The 18,489-nt window shown below is 38.3% G+C and overlaps 1 protein-coding gene across 1 annotated transcript in view; it reads right to left on the bottom strand.

Moving 5' to 3' along the window:
• The window catches only part of LOC135250990 (rho GTPase-activating protein 6-like), a 30,016-nt gene extending 29,166 nt beyond the window's left edge, over nucleotides 1-850 (bottom strand). The window contains exon 1 of the mRNA XM_064327903.1: nucleotides 427-850. Within this exon, the coding sequence (XP_064183973.1) occupies nucleotides 427-471 (45 nt within the window). The 5' untranslated portion in view covers nucleotides 472-850. The remainder of the gene's footprint in view (nucleotides 1-426) is intronic.
• Between the last annotated feature and the right edge of the window lie 17,639 nt (nucleotides 851-18,489).

Here is an 18,489-nt window from a genome sequence, read left to right as displayed (position 1 = left end):
AATTACCAAACACAATTTACCACTCTTTGGTTTTATCCTATCTGTATTTATTAGCGCCTGATATTTCATTTTGAGATTGTAATTTGCGGTAAACCATTTGTGGTAAACTGCATTATAGGCAACAGCTGGCAACAGGTTATGCTGCAGTAAAATAAACTACAGTGTCTCTCCTTCTTCAGTTAAGGCTGTGCTCTCATTTTCGATATTTTTTGTTAACATGCATTTGTAGTAGTACAGTACAACGTTTTATTTTTAAATTTATTTATTATATATTTGTTGTATGAGCTATAACTACTGAGTTGAGAACGACATATCTTTAATTTTCTACTACTACTACTACTACTAATAATAGTAATAATAATAAGTTATTATTATAGTAGACAATAAACAAATGATAAAGAGGTATTGCAAAGAAAGACTACTTACAAGGTAAGAAATTCGCCTGTCGAAGAAAACTGATTCCCCCATCATTTCGGCAAGTATCCATATAAGAACTACCGAATGTGAACAAGCAAGAACTTGGAAATAAACTCCAGCAGACGTATTTGAATGTTTATCTCAAAAGATAAAAAGCCTAATCCACATCAATAGCTATAGCGTCGATGATATATCATGCTCAATAACAAAAGTATAGCGGAAAGGCAGCAAAACCTGCTGTCAGCGCAACACGCTACGAAGCAATTGCATATTTACTGTGTTGACGTTATAGATGAGTGCGTCGTAGCAACTCCTCGGTATAGCCTACAAGGGTTACGGTGATGTCTCGAAATCCTCAGTTTTCCAGAACTGGAGAAAGCTCTCAAATATGTTAGGCGGGGCGGAACAAGTGAGTCGCTGTTGCTAAGAGAGATACATACATTTGAAAATGAATTATTATGACTGCCTCGCAAGTGAATCGTCATTTCATTTAATATTTTCACAGGCAGTAAAACTACGTTAATGGCACAGAAATCATTGGATGAGCATTTCAACAGCTGGCGTACATTAGTACAATCCAAGTTGGGTACTTTCCTAAAGTAGGCTACATTGTCTGCAATCGCCTATTTACTTTAGACAGGCGTTGACATGTCGGGTATGTTTTTGTTTAATGACGTTTTGTTTTCCAGACGTCTTTCTTTTTCAGAAAGGTTTTACTTCCAAGGTTTAAGATATGCGCGCAATTTCCTAAAACCAGTTATGATGTGAGTCAATTGTGCTTCAAAATCACCCCTGCTATGAGAAAATATGATTTAACTAGTGCATCGATTCAAAAGAAACATTCTTTAAACCGGTATTTTAAAATAGTATTTTATTTTTTCATTAACTCTTGCACAATATGAGTGAGCTTTCCACTGTTGCCTGTAGTACTTCTCATTCTTTACAATAAACGAACCAGCCAACATTCAATAATGTGCCATTAATCTGAATCACTGCACCATGGGATAACTTTTGGCCGATGAAAAAGTTTAAAGTTTAGAAAATAAAATGTTTTATATGAGAGCTAAAGAAACATAATTCAATCGAAAAACTGATTGTTGCATTTAATGAACTGAAAATGCATGCTAATTTTACAAAGCAATTATTTTAGGCATAGATAAAAGCAAGCATATTTTACCAGTTACTTATTTCAGGTGAGTCATATCAGATGAACTTAGTGTTTGATGCATTCTTGAAACAAAGCAAATGTATTGTGCAAAAATAAATAAATAAACACCTAGCCTGTTTTTATGAATTTGTAACAAATTGAGAATGGGATGATTGCTGATTTTAACTGAGTTACTCATGATGTACGCTAATTGTTGCCTTCTTAGCTTGCTACTTAACTCATCTTATTCAATCACAGTAGGCTGCATTCCTGCAACAAGGGGGCAATTCAGTAGGCTTGAATTCAATTAACTTCTTTGAATTGTCTAAATACTGGACTAAGTTGTCCTTAAGTTTGATTTACAAATAAGTGCTTGGACATATTTAACTAATATTATTTTGTTTCTAGGCTTTTTATGTTTCCCTAAGGAAAATGACAAGACACAGTGTTTATTCCATTGCTATAAGAGGCGCACAAATGATAGCCAGGTAATCATTTTCCTGATGAGCATTGATTGCACACTGTGCATAGGCTTACTGAGTGATGTCACTGTGAGTGGGTTTCTGATTTAAAGGTTTCCAGCAGGCAAAGCGCACATTTATTTTCATTTTCACTGACGTCGTCAGGAACTGTGCCCTACGGGAAATGTATTTTAAGGAATGCTGAGACGGAAGGGTTAGGCAAGAAGCGCATCTGCTGCGGGACCCTTCTCAAACCATGGCTCTCAGTCACACCCTTCACCACCTGACCACATTCTTTGGCTCAACTCGAACGCTTTGTGTTAAAAACGTAAGTTCTCTTCACTGCTCTGTAAATTAGGCTGGGAAACTCAATCAGGGCTCGCTACTTTCAGCAAGATGACAAACGGCACTCTCTAATAAATGACGATGTTCTCATGATGATTTCTGAAGTAGATGGAGTAGGCCACCTGCAGCAAATGTGGTCTATTTGAAATAAGCATATTTTGAAAAAAAAAAAACATCACTGGCCTTCTGAGTGGCTCAGTTGGTGAAGATGCTGACGACCAGCACAAATTTAGATTATGTCATTAATTATCTGACTATGAAAGGGAGTCCACTCCATAGAGTCCATGTGGACTAACATGAACTGCTGAGACACACACACACACACACACACAAAGTAACAAAACTATTTTGGCAATTCCAAAGGTGACACAATTTTGTGTAAAACAAATGATTAGAATCTACCAGTCATGTATACTGACTATATAATGAGACAGACCAGTTTTACCATCTGTAACCAGGCCTATGAGCTCCATGGTCATAACAGCATGTTGAATATTGAGAAACACATATTATACTGCAAACATGGAAAGCAAAGCTGTTGCCTACAATCAAGCACTAGCTTCACAAAACAGCAATATGACTTCTCATCTTCATTTCATGAACAAGAAAAACCTCTTACTGATGTTTTCACTGGCCTAATCTGGTTGACAATAGTTTCCTGCTGGCTGGAATATTGGCTGTACTGCATGACCACTCCTTCCAGAGTCCAGACCCTGCTGCTACACACAATGGGCTCCACATCTCGGGAGACAATGAGCTCATCTCGTAGGTGCCTCTGTGGGCGTCAACCTGTTTACAGAGAACTTCTCAAAATAATCTCAGTTGCCTGAGCCACAGAAATGTAAAGCCTCAGCCCATCTAATTTGTTTCAAGTGACCTTTTCAGACATAATAAATCACGTTTTCCCCCACGTCAGAATGTGATAAAAGTATACACAGTTTGCTTTCTGCAAAAAAAATGAAAGACATCCATTTTTAAACTCCACCTAGAATTGCTTGTCGATTTTCAGAAACTCAGACTTGTTAACTAGGAAAATGAGCTGAATATCTGTTCTGCTACTGCTCTGCAACATGACGTCCACAAAGAGTCTTTGACCATTGAAACATTCTGATTCTGTTGCATTTGGACTGCTTCAGATGAAAAGAGCAGACTGTCTCAGGTTAAGCCTGGTCTTTTGGTGTTTTGTATTGGCTTGCCATTAAGAGTGTAGACTGTGACACAGAAAGACAAATTTCACTGCTGGAAAAAGAAGAATAACAGATCATTACATTTCAGCATTATCATTTCAGATCTTGACAGGTCTGGGTCTTGAATATAGATCTAGCCTTTGTGGACATTTCATATACCCTGAGATGGGTAGTACTTCAAATGTATGAATATATGACTATGTATTGTGTATGCATATGTATTGTGTGATGCCAGATTTGAAAAGGGTGAACCCACCCAAAGCGATGTTTCCCCACACATAACATAAAAAGTAGCACCTCTGGGTTGAAATCCGCCAAATCTGGCAACATAATGCCACATTAAATGTAAATGTATTTGTTTCATTTTTCCCTTTTGCTTTCATTTGTGTTCTAACCATTTTGACTGTAGCTTTTTTTTATGATCTGCTGAACTGGTTTCATTTTTTCATGGGGTAAAGGGTTAAAGATACATCTATTTTTGGAGGTATTTTGTAACAATATATTTTAGTGTATTTTTGTCTATCCCTGTCTCCGCCTTGCTTTTCTTTCTCTTCAGTCTAGTCTAGTCTCCCTTCTTCTGTAGTCTTCAACAAGAAAATTTATTGGGTGCTAATGTTCCTACAAACATCAAGCACTAAATTCCACAATCCCACAGGAGCCAAAAATAGTTAAAAATTAATTTGATGTGTCTTTTACCAAAATACAAAATGCTTCCAAACCATTTTAAAAATTATTTTTATATATTTATTTTCTTAATTTAACCAGCATTTAACCAGGCAGTTCCATTGGGATATATTGGGATGGCAGGTATGCCATCCCGCCAAGTTACGCCTTGGCGGGGGCATGCCCCCATACCTATACAGCACCGAGAGTTTGGCACTTTTCAGGGTTCCCCACAGAAATAACCACAACAGCCACAGACACTCAGCCCTTAAAAACATTAAATTCTGTACATTCTGACCCCATTTCAACAGACAGAATTCATAAACAACTTCACATGTCCACACAATAAAGCCCCAAACTAAGGGGATTTTGCGTTTTCTCCTTCTTCTTCTTCTTCTTCTTCTTCTTCTTCTTCTCATTCTTATTTTTCCTGCCGCCTATCCCACTAACAACATGTCTCCCCATTGGACATTTCACTAACACCAGCCAAATCTGCCCTACACGACCCAATCAAAAACGCGCATACACACGCAAAATACCCATACATTTGTATTCTGAAACATTTCCCGTTCAAACAGCTAGTCCACCTGTGGCCTAGTGGGTAAGGTTACAGTCTTGGGAACATGGGGTCGGAGGTTCAAGCCCAGCTTAGAACACGTTTCTTTAACCTGCTTCAACCCTCACTAATAATTGTCTACTAGCCTACTTATCAATTATTGCTTTTGCACCATATTTACCCGCCGTTCACCGTTCAGTTATTAACCGGCTACAATATTGCTAAGCCACATGGATTCAACGGGAGCTCTTCTGTGCTTACTGGCCTGTGTTCTTTAAAACCACCGGCAGGTTTGCTAATGATATTTCACGCATTGCATAGCTATGGCATTAGCTAACGAAGTCACACACTGGTAAACCTCACTCACTCACGGCCACCCATATGCATTTCATGACGCAAATGTATTACTTTTATTTAAAAGTTACACCAGTTCACCACTGTGCCATTTCTACTAACTATATTGCTTCACTTGGCTACCGTACAAAACCTTAATATCAGCAAACGCCACGTTTCTACATTCCTGTTACCTCGCCCTGTTCTCTATCTACCCACATACGCTACAAACAATTAGTACTTCTGTACATTCCGCAACTCCGCAGGTTGAACAGCTAATCCGTCTGTGGCCTAGTGGGTAAGGTTACAGGCTTGGGAACACTGGGTCGCATGTTCAAGCCCAGCTTGGAACCCGTTTCTTTAACTTGCTTCGACCCTCACTAATAATTGTCTACTACTTCTTAATTATTGCTTTTGCACCATATCTACCCGCCGTTCACCGTTCAGTTATTAACCGGCTACAATATTGCTAAGATATATGCATTATGACTTACCGTCTGTACGTTCAGTTATTGACCGGCTACAATATTGCTAAGCCATATGGATTCAACTGAAGCTCTTCTGTGCTTACTGGCTTGTGTTCTTCTTTAAAACTACCGGCAGGTTCGCTAATGATATTTCACGCATTGCATAGCTATGGCATTAGCTAACGAAGTCACAGACTGGTAAACCTCACTCACTCACGGCCTCCCATATGCATTTCATGACGCAAATGTATTCCTTTTATTTAAAAGTTACACCGGTTCACCACTGTGCCATTTCTACTAACTAATTTCTTCACTTGGCTACTGTACAAACCTTAATATCAGCAAACGCCACGTTTCTACATCCATGTTATCTCGCCCTGTTCTCTATCTAGCCACATAGGCTACACACAATTACTACGTATGTACGTTCTGCAACTCCGCATTAAAACATTACATTTAAAATCATGATTCACTCATAAGTATAACTACTAGCACTGAACATGAGAAAAACACATTCGTGCAATAGATTACTTTACAGGTAAATAATGTGTGCAATGTTATTTGACCCTCCACTTCAACAACCAATGTTCAATACCGACTGTTATATATACCATTTGATAAGGAATATAAGCTCGCTCATGGTCACTCCATTTACTTCGCACTATACTCCGTGATCATGTCAACCTTCACCTACATGCCCATTCTGCTAAAAACATATTGTTTCAACTACGGAATTTCGTACTTTCATTTTAATTTCTCTCACACTGTTGTTATTCTCTCATATGCAAAGCCTGCTGGGACATATGCGTCTGCTCCTATTCTCCACTATCATGTTTTCCGGTTCTAGTTTAGCAAAACGGCGAAGAGGATTCCTACCTGCAGATTAGCCTATCAAAATGCCTTATAAACCTTACAAACACTAAAAGTGCATCTCCACGAAATAACAGACAATGGAGCAGGACAGAAGGATAAACCTTACAAACACTAATAGTGCATCCCCACGAAATAACAGACAACGGAGCAGGACAGAAGGCTACACAAGTTGCGACCTAGGGAGTTATAATTCTACGGGCGTGTTGATTATTTTGTCAGTCAAGGCTCGTTGGATGGACGTCAAATCCGTGAGTACATACCATATTCCATCTGCGTTTCTGATGCGTTTACGCTTACGCCATTGCATCCTTTCTCACAGACACTGTTTTACATATATAGCAAACCGAAACTGCTGAACGGTACACGCTCATCAGACTGTACAGATTCACACAACGATAGCCATAATCCACAACCGTTTCTTGCAGGGTCGCATTTCTCACTCTCATAATAAAACGCTTTGCAAAAAGAACTGATATCTCATAAAAAACACGTTTTCAACGTACAAAAATGCCAAGTTACTAAAAAGTATTGATATCAAAATGACGCCAAGTTACGATACTACAAACAATATAGGCTATCTTGCCTCACCGAAATGACATAAGATGTATCTCAAAGCAATGCTACCCAATATTTCCTCAGTTCTTTCAAGTCACTTGGCCCTGTGTTTTCTAATCTTACCATTTCACAATATCATGCAAACTTTCTGTCAGATCAAAGAGACAAATATTTCGAATTGCCTCATGGAACACATTGAACTTAATGTATAAATTCATTAATGTACAGAACTGCTGCTGAGCAACGACAGGAAGCACATTTCTCCAGAAAACATGTTTATACTTGCTTCTGAACTGAATTTGAGTACATGTGCAAGTTATTGTATATTTGCTACGTACAATAAATACTGCATGTAAAACACATATTGTACATACATACATAGAGAACTTCTTTATCCACATGGGGACATTTCCCTGGCAGCATCTTACATTCACATTCACGAACACACTTGTACCAAGAAACATACTATCATTCACGCAACAGAAAGCCTGGGCAGCGAAATACATAGGCCTACATACCAATACAAATTGGACATACACACACCTATTCAATCAATCTTGACTGTGAGAGAGCCATCCACACATATATTTGGCCTGTTCATGTAGTGCATGCTTATACACAGGGCCAAGTGACTTGAAAGAACTGAGGAAATATTGGGTAGCATTGCTTTGAGATACATCTTATGTCATTTCGGTGAGGCAAGATAGCCTATATTGTTTGTAGTATCGTAACTTGGCGTCATTTTGATATCAATACTTTTTAGTAACTTGGCATTTTTGTACGTTGAAAACGTGTTTTTTATGAGATAGTCTTTTACAAGGCAGACCAGGTCAATAGGGCAGCTCGATATACATAGAACATATATACAATGACAAACTGATGTTACGCAACACAAGGAAAGCAAATAATTGCTATATTATATACTCTCACGTTCAAATCAAGTCATCATAATGGGGAAGAAAGGTGATTTAAGTGACTTTGAATGTGGCATGGTGTTGGTGCCAGACAGGCTGAGTTTGAGTATTTCAGAAACTGCTGATCTATTTGGGGATTTTCATGCACAACCATCTCTAGGGTTTACAGAGAATGGTCTGAAAAAGAGAAAACAACCAGTGAGCGGCAGTTCTCTGGGCGAAAATGCCTTCTTGATGGCAGAGGTCAGAGGAGATTGGCCAGACTGGTTCGAGCTGATAGAAAGGCAACAGTAACTCAAATAACCACTCATTACAACCGAGGTATGCAGAAGAGCATCTCTGAATGCACATGTCGAACATGTCGAACCTTGAAGCAGATGGGCTACAGCAGCAGAAAACCAACTCAGTACTAGCAACGTGTACCGATGCTACTATATATATATATATATATATGCAAATGCGTTGGTTGCATTTCAGGTGGAACATATTTATTAATAATACATAAATAGCTCCTTTTACAATCAGTTGTATAACCACCTTTCTAAACCTAAATTAGATAAATTTAATTTCTTATAATTTTATTGTTTCAAAGCAAATCCTCTTTCTCTGATTCTATTTGTAAGTGGTTGGACTGTTTATATCACTCTTAGTGCTTAAAATCTGTTATTTTCTTGCATACACAAGCCTGCAGCTTTTGTCAAACAGGGCACTATAAGTAATGCATTCCAGACAAGAAGCCAACCATTACTCCTGCTGCTTTAAAAGTTAGCTGAACTTAAGGAGGTCCATTTTTAAACACAAACAGAACATTTGCAAGCAAATGTCCCCCCACCCACACATATATGCGCACAAACAGGACACCTGAGGACACTGACAGTGACTGCTCTACACATCCCATAAACAATTTAAATGTCATAAGCAATAACCAGTGAAGTTTGATTATTATTTCCGGCTCATCTTCTCAATTAAATTTTAATTGGCATGATGAGTTTGATGATGATTATCATAGTCCTCTTTTGCAAGAATGCTTTTATTTTTTATTCTGTTTTTTTATTCTGTAATGAGAAGGGAAGTGCTTTGTAAAGCAACATCCCAGTTACTGCAGCAACCAACTTAACAAAATAAGATCATGTGGAGCTCACAATTTAGTCAGCAAGGAGTCTTTGACTGTGTGCAGACTGGGATGGGGATATTTCACACTCAAAATTCCTGGAGCAAACGCCACGTTTCTACATTCCTGTTACCTCGCCCTGTTCTCTATCTACCCACATACGCTACAAACAATTAGTACTTCTGTACATTCCGCAACTCCGCAGGTTGAACAGCTAATCCGTCTGTGGCCTAGTGGGTAAGGTTACAGGCTTGGGAACACTGGGTCGCATGTTCAAGCCCAGCTTGGAACCCGTTTCTTTAACTTGCTTCGACCCTCACTAATAATTGTCTACTACTTCTTAATTATTGCTTTTGCACCATATCTACCCGCCGTTCACCGTTCAGTTATTAACCGGCTACAATATTGCTAAGATATATGCATTATGACTTACCGTCTGTACGTTCAGTTATTGACCGGCTACAATATTGCTAAGCCATATGGATTCAACTGAAGCTCTTCTGTGCTTACTGGCTTGTGTTCTTCTTTAAAACTACCGGCAGGTTCGCTAATGATATTTCACGCATTGCATAGCTATGGCATTAGCTAACGAAGTCACAGACTGGTAAACCTCACTCACTCACGGCCTCCCATATGCATTTCATGACGCAAATGTATTCCTTTTATTTAAAAGTTACACCGGTTCACCACTGTGCCATTTCTACTAACTATATTTCTTCACTTGGCTACTGTACAAAACCTTAATATCAGCAAACGCCACGTTTCTACATCCATGTTATCTCGCCCTGTTCTCTATCTAGCCACATAGGCTACACACAATTACTACGTATGTACGTTCTGCAACTCCGCATTAAAACATTACATTTAAAATCATGATTCACTCATAAGTATAACTACTAGCACTGAACATGAGAAAAACACATTCGTGCAATAGATTACTTTACAGGTAAATAATGTGTGCAATGTTATTTGACCCTCCACTTCAACAACCAATGTTCAATACCGACTGTTATATATACCATTTGATAAGGAATATAAGCTCGCTCATGGTCACTCCATTTACTTCGCACTATACTCCGTGATCATGTCAACCTTCACCTACATGCCCATTCTGCTAAAAACATATTGTTTCAACTACGGAATTTCGTACTTTCATTTTAATTTCTCTCACACTGTTGTTATTCTCTCATATGCAAAGCCTGCTGGGACATATGCGTCTGCTCCTATTCTCCACTATCATGTTTTCCGGTTCTAGTTTAGCAAAACGGCGAAGAGGATTCCTACCTGCAGATTAGCCTATCAAAATGCCTTATAAACCTTACAAACACTAAAAGTGCATCTCCACGAAATAACAGACAATGGAGCAGGACAGAAGGATAAACCTTACAAACACTAATAGTGCATCCCCACGAAATAACAGACAACGGAGCAGGACAGAAGGCTACACAAGTTGCGACCTAGGGAGTTATAATTCTACGGGCGTGTTGATTATTTTGTCAGTCAAGGCTCGTTGGATGGACGTCAAATCCGTGAGTACATACCATATTCCATCTGCGTTTCTGATGCGTTTACGCTTACGCCATTGCATCCTTTCTCACAGACACTGTTTTACATATATAGCAAACCGAAACTGCTGAACGGTACACGCTCATCAGACTGTACAGATTCACACAACGATAGCCATAATCCACAACCGTTTCTTGCAGGGTCGCATTTCTCACTCTCATAATAAAACGCTTTGCAAAAAGAACTGATATCTCATAAAAAACACGTTTTCAACGTACAAAAATGCCAAGTTACTAAAAAGTATTGATATCAAAATGACGCCAAGTTACGATACTACAAACAATATAGGCTATCTTGCCTCACCGAAATGACATAAGATGTATCTCAAAGCAATGCTACCCAATATTTCCTCAGTTCTTTCAAGTCACTTGGCCCTGTGTTTTCTAATCTTACCATTTCACAATATCATGCAAACTTTCTGTCAGATCAAAGAGACAAATATTTCGAATTGCCTCATGGAACACATTGAACTTAATGTATAAATTCATTAATGTACAGAACTGCTGCTGAGCAACGACAGGAAGCACATTTCTCCAGAAAACATGTTTATACTTGCTTCTGAACTGAATTTGAGTACATGTGCAAGTTATTGTATATTTGCTACGTACAATAAATACTGCATGTAAAACACATATTGTACATACATACATAGAGAACTTCTTTATCCACATGGGGACATTTCCCTGGCAGCATCTTACATTCACATTCACGAACACACTTGTACCAAGAAACATACTATCATTCACGCAACAGAAAGCCTGGGCAGCGAAATACATAGGCCTACATACCAATACAAATTGGACATACACACACCTATTCAATCAATCTTGACTGTGAGAGAGCCATCCACACATATATTTGGCCTGTTCATGTAGTGCATGCTTATACACAGGGCCAAGTGACTTGAAAGAACTGAGGAAATATTGGGTAGCATTGCTTTGAGATACATCTTATGTCATTTCGGTGAGGCAAGATAGCCTATATTGTTTGTAGTATCGTAACTTGGCGTCATTTTGATATCAATACTTTTTAGTAACTTGGCATTTTTGTACGTTGAAAACGTGTTTTTTATGAGATAGTCTTTTACAAGGCAGACCAGGTCAATAGGGCAGCTCGATATACATAGAACATATATACAATGACAAACTGATGTTACGCAACACAAGGAAAGCAAATAATTGCTATATTATATACTCTCACCGGTCACTTTATTAGGCACACCTGTTCAACTGCTCGTTAACGCAAATATATAATCAGCCAATCGCGTGGCAGCAACTCAATGCATTTAGGCATGTAGACATGGTCAAGATGATCTGCTGAAGTTCAAATCAAGTATCATAATGGGGAAGAAAGGTGATTTAAGTGACTTTGAATGTGGCATGGTAGTTGGTGCCAGACAGGCTGGTTTGAGTATTTCAGAAACTGCTGATCTACTGGGATTTTCATGCACAACCATCTCTAGGGTTTACAGAGAATGGTCTGAAAAAGAGAAAACAACCAGTGAGCGGCAGTTCTCTGGGCGAAAATGCCTTCTTGATGGCAGAGGTCAGAGGAGATTGGCCAGACTGGTTCGAGCTGATAGAAAGGCAACAGTAACTCAAATAACCACTCATTACAACCGAGGTATGCAGAAGAGCATCTCTGAATGCACATGTCGAACATGTCGAACCTTGAAGCAGATGGGCTACAGCAGCAGAATACCAACTCAGTACTAGCAACGTGTACCGATGACTATATATATATATATATATATATATATATATGCAAATGCGTTGGTTGCATTTCAGGTGGAACATATTTATTAATAATACATAAATAGCTCCTTTTACAATCAGTTGTATAACCACCTTTCTAAACCTAAATTAGATACATTTAATTTCTTATCATTTTATTGTTTCAAAGCAAATCCTCTTTGGTTGGACTGTTTATATCACTCTTAGTGCTTAAAATCTGTTATTTTCTTGCATACACAAGCCTGCAGCTTTTGTCAAACAGGGCACTATAAGTAATGCATTCCAGACAAGAAGCCAACCATTACTCCTGCTGCTTTAAAAGTTAGCTGAACTTAAGGAGGTCCATTTTTAAACACAAACAGAACATTTGCAAGCAAATGTCCCCCCACCCACACATATATGCGCACAAACAGGACACCTGAGGACACTGACAGTGACTGCTCTACACATCCCATAAACAATTTAAATGTCATAAGCAATAACCAGTGAAGTTTGATTATTATTTCCGGCTCATCTTCTCAATTAAATTTTAATTGGCGATGATGAGTTTGATGATGATTATCATAGTCCTCTTTTGCAAGAATGCTTTTATTTTTTAATTCTGTTTTTTTATTCTGTAATGAGAAGGGAAGTGCTTTGTAAAGCAACATCCCAGTTACTGCAGCAACCAACTTAACAAAATAAAGATCATGTGGAGCTCTCAATTTAGTCAGCAAGGAGTCTTTGACTGTGTGCAGACTGGGATGGGGATATTTCACACTCAAAATTCCTGGAAGGCTACAGAACTTATCCAAAATAACAATGCCAATTTAACCGCTATGTGAGCAGGTAGAATTAAAAGTAGCAGACCTTGCGTTGTGGGGTTGCTCATGCCTGCACTAGTACCCTTCAGAATGCTACCGACATTCCAGATACACACTCCAGGGCCTGCCCAAGGTCCCAATCACCACCTCTTAGCATCCTGTCACAGGGTCCTCTTCAGAATTCCTTAGAAACACTTCTATCAAACTGGGACCTGTTCAGTAGGCTAGTGTTGTCATTGCATTCAATCAAATAATAATAATAATAATAATAATAATAATAATAATAATAAAATCACTTGGCAGGAAGGAAATATTTGTTTTTCATATTTAGAAACATAGTCACTGCTAGATTTGTACAGTATCCCATAGTACCGTATTGCACTGAGTAGCAAATATTAACTCCTTGAAGAAATAAAACAGATAAACTACCTAAGACCGAAAATGTACCCTTAGTGCTGAATTTGGGATTTGGGAATCACGAGAAAGGCTTTTGTTGAGACACACATTTCATTTGTCCTTCTGAAATCCCTGCAAAACACCACTTAAAAGCATCCATAGCCCTGGTAATATTATGCAGTGGAGATGTATCAAACTACTGTGCAGCTTAAAATGCTTAAACTTCCCCACTATGGGGAATGCATTTTAACATATAAAATATCAATTTATCATGCTGAATATGTATTTTTTTTCTGATAATTTTATACAGAAACGTGACAGTCATCTAAATGTATTCTACAAATAGGACAAAGCAAGGGGTTCAATGTGTATGCAGCACCAAGATACAAAGTTAAACCACAGTAATACTGCTTAGAGCTTTGAGACATTCTCAAGGAAACAGCTGTGTCCAGCCGAAATATATCATGAAAGAAGAACAAGTTTTCAGAAACACAGGCTTAAGTCACTGATGTCAAATCTTCACCTAAGCATGTCTGGTATATTTCAAATGCAGTTTGTATATTTGCGAAGGAACCAACATCACCTGATTATATTTCATAGATACAATTATTGTGATGCATTTGGAAAATGTTTGGAAAATCCTAGCTACTGGCTAGTATTCACACAGTGCATTGAACTTTTATGGGAATCACTTATATGTGTATGGCATAATTATTTATGGTGCATGGAATGTTTTTTTTTTTTCCTTTTATTTTGAATTAGTCTTCATCAATGCTCAATTTTCATCGCCTTGTCAATAAGCAGGTTGTCCCAGGTTGCAGGTTATTCTTAAATGTGGTTTCCACTAATTGTTTTATTGCAGAACATTTTGTTCATTCATCTAGGCTTCCTGCAAACACATCCTGTTGAGAGTATAAACTGCAATGACTCAAATGAGACCTTGGCAATGAGACCTCCATTACATGTGTGTAATCTCTAAATCCAATGTTCATTCAGTGCTAGTAAAATACACAAACCTTTACAAGCTTTTCGCATATATCCATGTTATAATCTCTCATATAAAGAGAGAGAGAGAGAGAGAGAGAGAGGGGGAGAGATTTGACTATAGATGTTCTGTTTTTGTTTGAAAATGGAAATTATACATGGATATTTCAGAAGTGCACTGCTGCTTTGGGAATATCACCAAAGTACTGTTGCAGTTCTGGTTATGGCTTTGCACTTCACTTGCGAATCAGAAGGGAATCAGAATAAGGGTAGAACACAGCTTGTGTTTGTCTTTCTGAACACGTACACGCAGCACGAAATATATTGTGCCAAAGGTCCCTAATTAAAAGTCAATGATATTTTTAAATGCCAACGCTTCTGACGTTCATAACACTGCTGTGCAGTGTGCTAGTTCACACTATTAGAGAACCTACCTGCAATGACTTTGCATCATTGTATGTTCTCTGCCAGCACAGATACTCCTATACAGGTTTCAAAAATGATATCTCATTTTGAATTGTGACAAGCTGACATTAATTCCTGAGTTAATTCATAAGTTGTTTTCTCTCATGCATTGTGTAAGCATGTTCCTGAGGAGGTTGAATGCCCTAAAAAAAGTACCTTGGCGTAAAGGTCAGATAATCAGGACAGACTTAATTTTACCCAGCTGTCAGCTGGCTAGAAAGGGTCCACATACATTCATATGGGAGCACAAGAGGGGCTGAACCCTTTCTGACCAAGCTGCTGGGCAAGGTGAAGGGCAGACATGAATTAAACATGTTTGATATACAGTAAGACATACAGTTATTCTTAGGAAGACCCCTTAATATGCTTTTGCAAGAAATTTGCATTTATTTTAGAATTAGTTTTACCTTTTTCATGGTTCTGTGATTTTGTCCTTTTTGTTTATGCATACAGGTCCTGATCTGAAAGGAAACTTTATCCTAGATGAGCACCCAGACACTTTATGAATACGGGCCTAGCTCATCCTCAAGGCCTGGAGCCCAGATTATTTTTTGGGTTGGCCCTGGACACTCTCAGCTGACTGGAGAGGCAATGGCTGTGACAGTGTTCCGCAGCTGGCTTAAAGAGCCGGTGTGTCAGTGATGCGTGTGCTCAAGTTAAACAGGAAACCGATCATCCATTTCCTGGGCCTCAATTCCAGGAAACTAGCCAATCAGCTCAAAGTGTGCCAGAGAGGGAATGCTTCATTGCAAAAAATGGAACAGGTGGGAGAGAAAAAACACTGTATTCATTCGGTATCCAAGCAACAAAGGCCATTTGTATGTTTTTGCTTCCTTGTTTGTTTTTCATGAGTGGTCTGATTATCATAACTCAATAACTGTGACGTTTGTAGGAGGTGGGAAGAGAGAAAATGGAGAGAAGAGAGGAATTTTAAAAAAGATCCTTATCTCAACACAGTACAGGGAGACACCCTCTCCTCCCACATTATACGCCGGTGCGGGGAGTTTACATTCCACTTGCTCCATTACTAAGGTTGTGACATCAGAGGTGTTTGCTTTCCTCCCCATCACTGCTGTAATGCTCCTTTCATCCATTTCTCCACCGGCTGAATTTGACCTCTGATCTGCTCTGACGCGGTAAGAGCTCCATGACACCCATCTCTGTGATGAAACAGGATGCCCATCCGTGATTTAACATCAGACGGGCAGCAGTTTTGCCTTGCATTTGATCCAAGATGCAGTGAAATCCAGACTTCTTGAGATCTTTACTATTAGGAAAATAAAATATTATTGGATAATAATTCATTATTATTATTATAATTATTGTTATTGTTATTATTATTATTGTTGTTGTTGTTATTATTTTTATTGTTATTATTATTGTGTTCCTGGACAGGCTCACGGGGGTGCCGGAACCTTATCCCACCATTCACTGGGGGAAAGATATACTCCCTGGACAGGTTGCCAGTCCATCGCAGGGCACACACACACACACACACAACCTTCACTCACTCATAACTAGGGGCAATTTCATCCATCCATCCGCTTATTCCTGATCAGGATCCTAGGGGCAATTTAGACTCTCCAATTAACCTGGACTGTGGGAGGAATCCGGAGTGCCTGGAGGAAACCCACAAGGACACGGAGAACACATGCAAACTCCACACAGAAAGGCCCTGTCCAGGCAGGCTGTCTGCTCTACTTAAGGGAAACTGTGATCAGATATCAACAGAGACTTTTCCTCTACATTTTATTCTATAGAGATAATTTTCTTTTATTTAACTAGAGAAATTAACTCATATACCAATGATCTATACATTTTAGCACACATAATGGCAAATCACAAGCAGGCCTCTTTAGGAGATAGTATTACTGACACATCACCACTAGATGTCAGAATGAAGCCACGTTTGGCCAAATCTTGCAGTAACATTTCTGCTTTGTCATGACATCCAGAGTGATGAGTTACACCGTTTCTTAACATTCATCCATCCATTATCTACCCGCTTAGCCTGGAGCCTATCCCAGCATGCATTGAGTGAGAGGCAGGAACCGTTTCAGTTTTCAAATAAATTTTACAAGAAATATACAATATATTATGTAATACATTATATACAATATACACTATTTCATGGTAAGAATGTTACCATGAAATAATGTAATAATTTATAATTCCTGAACATTGTAATTCTTTTAAATATCTACTGATTTTTTATTTATTCATACGTTTGTATATTTAGATGTCGATACAGCAGCCAGCATCCTGAGGGACCTGGCACCAAAAAAGTGGCGCTTGCTGTCTTATTCAAAATAACCCCAGAAGGGATTTTGTATTTCTGAAATGAAATGTTATTCAAATTGTAGCCAACCCCTGTCTTGACATCATCCTGATTGTTCAACTTTGATTGTTGAGCAGCTAGTGTACATGGTTTCTGGTGGCATCGGGAAAACTAGTTTGAACAAGAACATTTTACAGGTATTTCTTCACCCAGATCTTTTTTACAGTGTGGTATACTGTAAAGCATTTTCGTTGTATGAATGGGTGTTTTATTTATTTATTTTTGTCGATTCAAGTCCCCAACTACAACGGAATTTTGAAGCAATGGGACTGTGGTTTGAAACTGAGATATTTTGGCACGTATTGCATTTTATAAAATGTTGCATCCCATAACAATACATATAAGTAAATGTGTACAGTATATTAGTTTCTCTGTATGAATACCATTAAAGGCAGACTTTGCAGGATTTTTTACTCGAAAATATTATAAAAAAAACCATACTAAGGCATATCTATGATGCACTGGCTTACACTACTGAATAAAAAATGTTTTTGGCTTGTACTTCCATTAACAGCACTTCAATCTCAATTTTTAAAAATCTTTCCGCAACCATCTCTTCAATTGCCTGCAATGGAATTTTGGGCTCCTTATATGGTATTTTAGGGGCGTCAATTTATGTTATTTATGTTCTGCAAACAGCCATGAGCTTTCCATCTCTCAGTTCTGCAAAATTAGAGCAAATAATATTGGGCTACCACCATCCATTTTTACTAAATATGAATACAGAGGATTATGGATTAAGAATAAATGAATACCAGGATTATGGATTTCATGATAATGGCAAAGGAAGGGGCTTTGGTGGTATTTTAAAGGTTTAATGGCAGATAATCACACCATTCTGACTTTACTGTATTTTTCCATTCATCCTCACGTGTTTGCATTATCTATTTAACATTAATATTACCATCAGCATCAAGTATAATGACCTAAATGTTCAAACATAAGAACTGAACAAAATCAAGCATGGTAGACAATTAAAAACATCTGGCAATAAATAAAAATAAATTAATTAATAAATAAAATGTCAAAAACAATTGATCCAAACACCATGCTTCCCTACTCCTCCTCACTCTGTTAACAAATGGTGAGGAGCTATTTGAGACGCTTGTCAAAAAGACTCCATGACACCGTCCACCTACAAACTGTAGGTATGAAATATCATTTTACAAATGGGT

The sequence above is a fragment of the Anguilla rostrata genome, chromosome 3 (assembly GCF_018555375.3).
Source record: "Anguilla rostrata isolate EN2019 chromosome 3, ASM1855537v3, whole genome shotgun sequence".
Lineage (NCBI taxonomy): Eukaryota > Metazoa > Chordata > Actinopteri > Anguilliformes > Anguillidae > Anguilla > Anguilla rostrata.
The sequence above is the reverse complement of the archived record's forward strand: the minus strand, read 5'-3'. Positions and strand labels throughout refer to the sequence as shown.